Source organism: Nematolebias whitei, chromosome 17 (genome assembly GCF_014905685.2).
Source record: "Nematolebias whitei isolate Nwh7 chromosome 17, NemWhi1, whole genome shotgun sequence".
Classification (NCBI taxonomy): domain Eukaryota; kingdom Metazoa; phylum Chordata; class Actinopteri; order Cyprinodontiformes; family Rivulidae; genus Nematolebias; species Nematolebias whitei.
Window position 1 is genome coordinate 20,512,683 of NC_056514.1, and position 7,346 is coordinate 20,520,028.

General features: G+C 39.7%; 1 protein-coding gene across 1 annotated transcript in view; it reads left to right on the forward strand.

The window, feature by feature from the left end:
- Positions 1–328: 328 nt before the first annotated feature.
- Positions 329–7,346, forward strand: part of cdc42ep1a (CDC42 effector protein (Rho GTPase binding) 1a) — an 11,697-nt gene continuing 4,679 nt past the window's right edge. The window contains exon 1 of the mRNA XM_037691333.1: positions 329–831. Coding sequence (XP_037547261.1) covers positions 360–831 — 472 coding nt within the window. The 5' untranslated portion in view covers positions 329–359. The remainder of the gene's footprint in view (positions 832–7,346) is intronic.

The following is a 7,346-nucleotide window of genomic DNA, read 5'->3' on the forward strand; positions in this document are numbered from 1 at the left end:
AGATGGCTCTATAGTCCAACCACAGAACCCTTTGCAGCTGAACACAAACCTATTTCTAAAGCTCGTGGATGAAGCCAAAGCCTCAAGCGAGCCAGGCAGCTTGACCGCACTCCAACAGGGCCGACTGCATCCAGGAACACCACTGCACAGTTTTCTTCAGCTTCTGCCAATTTCCTTTGGCCCCATATGCAGAACAACATACTACAAAGGGCTGGACAGAGTCTGGCCTGTACATAAGACACAGTGATAATAATCCAATGAACTGTTTGGGACTGCAGTCCAGGACTTTTGGCGCTCAGAAAGGGGAATTACAGTGACCGATCTGAGAGGTTTTAGATAATTCTTAACTCCTTGTGATCATGAATCTTCAAGAAAAACTATCAGGCCTCAAAGGTCTGGTCTCGCACTCTCACAGCAAGCGTCGCCATAAAGGGGACCTCACGGTGGATATGATCAGCCCTCCGCTCGGCGACTTCCGACACACCATGCACGTGGGTCGCGGTGGTGATGTCTTTGGGGATACGTCCTTCCTGAGCAATCATGGCGGGACAGCCGCTGAAAATAACGGGGAGACAGATTCAGTCTCTTCACCGGACAACAAGATCGGGGCGTTCTTCTCCAGAACACTTCGGCAGATCAGGAGGGGCTCTGACAACCGACCCAGAGAGGGATCGAAGGACCTGTCCCCACCGCCGCCTGCCATTTCTCCCATCATCAAGAACGCCATCTCCCTCCCCAGGCTAGATGTGGACGTGTCCAACGGGAGTCCCACGACCAAAGTGCTTTTCTCCAGTTCTCAGAGCACACCAGAGGAGAGGAAGAGCTCGTACGGTGAGTAGGGAGATGTTTTTCTCTCAATGCTGCCAGTTTGAGGTATTTATGGCTCAAAATAATAGTGAGAATGTTTATGAAGCATTCACACTATTGTGATACATTTTTCTTCTTTCTGTTGGAAAACAACATCCCTTTGGTTTTGTCAGCATTTAGCACCAGCTTGAGATGGAATAAGTCCGACTGAATGATGTCAAATGCAGACTATAGAAGCTGGAAAACCTTAGCAACTGTGTTAGCTTGAAAAATAAACAACAGTGTCATCGGCATAGAGATGCAAGGATGCATCAGGAATGTTTAGATCTACATTATTTATATGAATTGTAAAAAGAGTGGGACCTAATAGTGAGCCTTCTGGCACACCATTAGTGACTGTTAGGTAGCTTCTGACCTGAGAGATAGTTTGAGAACCAAACTCTTTTTGCACTCATTTAAACTTTTTTCAGTCTAATTCAGCAAAAAATGTGTTCTGTCCACTTCCTATTCGTAATTTAAGCTTCTTCCTGATTGTTTAGCTGCTTTTCAGCTGTTTTTATTTTTTTTTTCTAATTTCAGCTTTTTTCAGATAATTTTCTCTTTTTTGTCCTCATTTCTGCTTCTTTCAGCCTAATTGGGCAAACATGTTCTTTCTGCTTTCTTCTGCTAATTTTAGCTTCTTCTACATTTTCAGCTACCCCTTTAATTTTTTTTTTTTAGCATTTTTTTTTAGCTAATTTAATTTGTTTTCAGATAAATTCAAATATTTTCATGGTAATTTCTGCTACTTTCAACCTAATTAACTTTACCTAATTTTAGCTTGTTATGCTTCTTTCAGATTTTTTTTCTGATAGTTTCAGCTTTTTCTGCTATTTCAGCTACAATTTAAATGTTTTTATGCTAATTTTAGCCTTTTCAGCTAATTCCACATCTATTTAGCTCATTTCAGCTCTTTTCACATCCTTCTGGTTGTTTAAGCTTCTTTCTGCCTCTTCATATATTTTTCAGCTATTTTTTTTGTTGCTAATTTCAGCTTCTTTTAGCTAATTTCCTAATTTTTGTGCTAATTTCTGCTAACTTATACCTAATTCTGCAAAAATATGTTCTGTATGCTTTCTTCTGCTAATAAAGCTTGTTCTTTCATTTCAACTAAAATTCAGCAAGTTTTTTTCAAACTGCTTTCAGCTGTTTTTCAGCAAGTTCTTCAGCAATAAGCATTCACATTGCATTTTCGCAGGAAATGCAATTTCCTTGTTGTTATTGCCCTCCACCTGTCAGTGTGTGTGCATGTGTTTGTCTGTTGCCAAAATACCACTGGGCGGATTGTTAAGAAACATTCAGGAAATAATCATTGTATGAACATCTACTTTTACTTATGGAGCAAACCCAATCCAAGATGACCACCACAGACAACTCATCTTAGAAAACACAACAATAGCTCAAATTCAGTCATTTTCACTGATAACGTTGTAAAATTTGGTGTGGTTGGAGCAGAGAGTCACTCACAACAAGTACTCCAAGTGTTACTCATTGTACAAGACGTTTGCTTAAAACCTAAATATTAACTGTTGTCATCAACCCTGCATGTCTGTTAGCAAAATATGTCATGAATGAATTTTAATGAACTTTTCAGAAAGTAATCCTTTATAACTTTTAGAGTTACTCCAACTCGAGATGGACCACCACAACTAATCAAAATACGCCATCACAAAAATGGCCCTAACAGTCAGTCATTCAGGTACTGAGCTAAAATTTGGTCTGATTATCTTTGTTTTAAAGTCAGGCAGGAAAAACGGCGAGTAGAAAGCATTCCTTAAAGGAATGCAAGGCTTTTACTTAAAAGATGGTTTTGTTTTTATAATTCTATAGAGGAAAAAGCAGCACATCTGTTAGAAACTGTAAAAAGTCTAAATTATCTCCACTGAAAATACCTCCCCGCACTGTCATCTGTGTCTGCCCAGTTATTTTAGGATTGAGTGAAGAGCACCGCTGAATCCCCAAACGGGCCCAAAGCTCAGCTACAGATGTTGTTTCACAAATTAACGGAGTTCCTGAACAAAATGAAAGACGAGGACAAAGGTCACACGAGTTAGACAGCGTTACATGAAAAGTGAAGACATGAACAACCGTCTGCAGCGACACTCAGGTGTCAAGTCTGCTCAGAAATGTGAGCGCAGATTAGTCCCAGATGAATCAGCTGGGCTCGTAACAAGCAGAACCTCAGAGATCCAGACGGTTTTGGCAGAAGGCTGTCTGGGTCAGTGACCCGTGTTAACGTCACACTCATGGCTCATGCAGTCCCATCTTGTCAGGGTTCAGTGAAGGTAAAAGCAACACACTGAAACTTTATTTTTCAGATAAGCATTGACACACTCGTCATTATTCAGCTTTCAGTTTGCTACTGAATATAATTTTCTACTAAAACCACAAACGTGAGTTTATTTGAGACAGTGCGCTCAGACTTTTGTTAGCTGTTCATCATTGTAGATGAAATGGTGAAAATTGGTGTGTTGCTTGTCACCCCTGGGTTTTACCGGCTCCTACACCTGTCTCCTACCCTAATCACCCCAGGTGTCCTTCATTGTCAATCATGGGTGTTCCTATATCTTCTGTGCCTTTGTCTGTGGATTGTCCCCCTTGGTGTCGTGTGCTGTTCTCCCTCCACATCACCTCATCATGTAAGTTTTGCTGCCATGTCAGCTGTTAATTTGTGTTGCGTAAATAAATATGTTCGTGTTATTCCTGTCGTCCGAGTCCTGCATGCACTTGAGTCCAAACACACTCAGATCATGACAGAAATTCCATCCATCCATTATCTTTACCCGCTTCTTCCTTTTCGGGTCATGGGGATCACTAGTGCTCATATCCAACAGTCACTGTGCCAGAGGCAGGATACAGGCAGGATGTTCTAGAGTTGCGCCGCTCAGGGTGGCTGCATGTTGGAGCAGCTCTGGTACTTTCATTCTGAGATTTTGCTTTTGGAAACTTTAATTCCTGTTTTTCTGGATGTAAATCACATTTTTTGGATGATTGTTTCCTCTGATCTTGGATGCTGCACAGCTAGAAGGATTTTTACATAAACTTTTTTTAGTTTTGGACATTTGTTATGATGTGTAACCAGAACAACAAGATGGTTTTTGTTTTTGTACAACAGAGAACAGCTGATTAACATCTCAAAAGCTCAAATAATATCTCAGCTACAGCCACAAATCTCAAATGAGTTGAAAAGGAGGCGCCGTGGATGCATTCCCGTCTCCTTGCCGGCGGTGCTCAAGCACCTGACCACTGAAATCCTGGAAATGGCAGGAAACATGACTCGTGACAGCAGAAGGACAAGGATCGTCCCCCGGCACCTGCAGCTGACTGTCTGCAGTGACAAGGAGCTTGACAGACTGCTGGGAGGAGTTCTGCTCAGCATTCAGGTGGTCCTGCAGCCCGGGGGAACCAAGAGTCCAGCTGAGTCTGGGTGAATGGATCGGACGGCTTCTGCGACCAGTATCTTGGGATTCGCTGTGGGACGGACCTTTACAAGAGATCCTTCCTGCCTACAGCCATCAGCATCTATAAAATCTCTTAATGAAATGAGGAGAACGAGTTACAACAAAAAAATTATTTCCCTTTGGGATTAATAAAGTGTTTTTCAAGTGAATTAAATACACCCTGGACATGTCTCCAGTCCATCAGAGACACATAGAAACAAACGAGACAAACAACCATTCACTCTCTCTCTCACCTAGGGACAATTTAGAGTTACCAATCAGCCTAACATGCATGTTTTTGGTCTGTGGGAGGAGAAAACCCACGCATGCACGGAGAGAACATGCAAACTCCACCCAGAATGGTTCCGTCCAGGATTTGATCCAGCGACCTTCTTGCTGAGAGGCAACAGCTCTATCAACTGAGCCACCGTGCCGACTGTAAATAAAATTAGCAAAAATAATGCAATTTAGTTGAAATGAGTGTGAAAACCCAGCCCTCTTTATAACACAAACACACTTCCCCGTAGAAGTGTGGGCTGAGTGGTTAGAGCAGTCGTCCTCCAATGTGAGAGTTGGGGGTTCGAATCCACCAGCAGTCAAATGTCGAAGTGTCCCTGGGCAAGACACTGAACCCCTCGTAGCCTCTGATGTGTGTCCCATCAGTGTATGGATGTGATCTAAAAGCTCTGATTAGTCTCTTTAGAATGATTTGTTCAATTAGCTTTGTATAGATCTAGTATAGAGCTGGATGAATGAGTAAATGAGGCACAGATTGTAGTGGAAAGAGCTTTGAGTATCTTGAAATAAGATAGAAAGGCGCTATAGAAGTACAGTCCATTTACTATTTAGAAACAAATGAGCCTAAAAAAGATGGATTTTATGACTAAACAGCTTGATCCTAAAATGCTAAACTGTGATTCTTTAGTTTTATGAGTTTTTGAAAATTTTACCACAAAATTCTCCACTTGAATTGTAGTGATGTCACTCTAACTTCTGAGCTGTCTAAACTTTCTAGATTTCTTTCAAACTCCTCTTGTTCCTTTAAACAACATACCTTTTATTCATACATCATAACAAAGGGATATTTTGCCTTTTTCACTCAGCGTATTTCTCCTTGCTAAAAGTTTTCTCTCAAATTACACCAAAGTGTAGAGTGCGTGCATCAAAACTGTCACTGGTACCTGCTGTGTACGAGCACAGATGATTGTCTTCACAACAGGAAGTGAAGGATCTTTATGGTCTCCTACATGAAGCGTTGTCGTCACATGTTTTGATGACCTCACACTTCTGACACTCACACTTCAACCTATAATGTTTTGTGCAGTGGCTGTTTGTCTGAGGTTTACTTTTTAGTCTGTTTCTGTCTGCCTGGGTTGTCCCTGCAGTAGTGAGAGACACAAATCTGTGGTTGCTATGACGACCCTAATGAACCCAGGCACCAGATTGGACATCTTTTATGTATAGTTACACTTCTTAAGAGCCCTTTATGCATCACAATGTCATATTTGTCAGCCTAGTCCATTAGAAAAGTAACTAAATCACTGCAGGTCCTTTAAAAGGTCCTGGAAAGTTTTGACATATTTGAGAAGCAGCTACACTGACACTGAAATGTTCTAGTTGTGTGAATGTTTATGAAGCATTCACACTATTGTGATACATTTTTCTTCCGTACATTTTCAGCATCTCTCTTGTTCCACACTTTTTCTGTTATTTCAAGAAATCACAAATCAAAACTTTCAGCTTTTTCAGAAGGGTTCTACGACTTTTGGTATTGGTGCAACTTTAGCTGTCTGAAATATTTAGCCTTTTCTGACACTTTTTTTTTTTCCTCATAGAAAATGAGTTTTCATTTTACATCCTTCAAATCTTTAGATGTGTTTACAACCTTTTACTGCTCCTTTCACATTTTGTTCTGCTTCAGCTTCTTTTAGCTTCCTTCTGCAAATTTAAACTTTTTTCAGCAACTTTCAGCTAATTTCAGCTGTTTTGTGCTCCTTTTAAATTATTTCCGCTAACTACAACATTTTTGTGTTTCTTCTTTTGCTAATTTCAGCTTGTTACACTCCTTTCAGCTTATTCTGCAAGTTTCAGCTTTTTCTGCTATTTCAGCTACTATTTAGCTGCTTTTATGCTAATTTTAACTTTTACAGCTAATTCCACATCTTTTGCACAAATTTCAACCTTCTTTCAGTCTAATTTGGCACAATTGTTCTCTCTCCACTGCTTTCTAGTAAGTTAAATTTATTTCTGTCTTTTTAGCTAGCTACTATTCAGTTGTTGTTTTTGAGCAAATTTCTGTTTTGTTCAGATAATTTTCACCTTTCTGCTTCTTTCAGCCTAGTTGGACAAACGTGTTCTTTCTGCTTTCTTCTGCTTATTTAAGCTTGTTCTACCTTTTCAACTACATTTTTTTTTTTTTACCATTTTTAAGTAATTTTAGCTGTTTAAAAAAAATTCATGTTAATTTATGCTACTGTTAGCCTAATTAACTTCTTTCTGCTAATTTCAGCTTGTTATGCTACTTTCAGCTTATTTCTACTAGTTTCAGCATACTATGTAGCTGTTTTGTGCTAAATGTAGCTTTTTCAGCTAAATCCAAAGTTTTTAGCTCATTTCAGCTCCTTCCACTTTCTTCTTTTTTAAGCTTAAGCTTCGTTCTGCTTTTTCAGCTATGTTTCAGCATTTTATTTTTTTTTTTTTGCTAATTTTGGCCTTTTCAGCTAATTTCCTCATTGTTGTGCTCATTTCTGCTTATTTAAAACTAATTCAGCAAAAATGTGTTCTGCTTTCTTCTGCTAACTTAGGCTTGTTTTTCCATTTCAGCTGCAATTCAGCATGTTTTTAGCTAATTTCAGCTGGTTTTCAGCAAGTTCTTCTGTAATAAGCATTCACACCTCATTTTTGTAGGAAATGCAATTTCTCTAGTTTATTTTTTTATCAGTCACTTCTTCACCTTCTTCAACATCTGTGCAAGAGTTCACAAAGATGATGGTGCCAATATTAGAGACTAGAGGGGCTAAAGTGGGACAAACCACCATTATTATAACAAATAAGATAGTA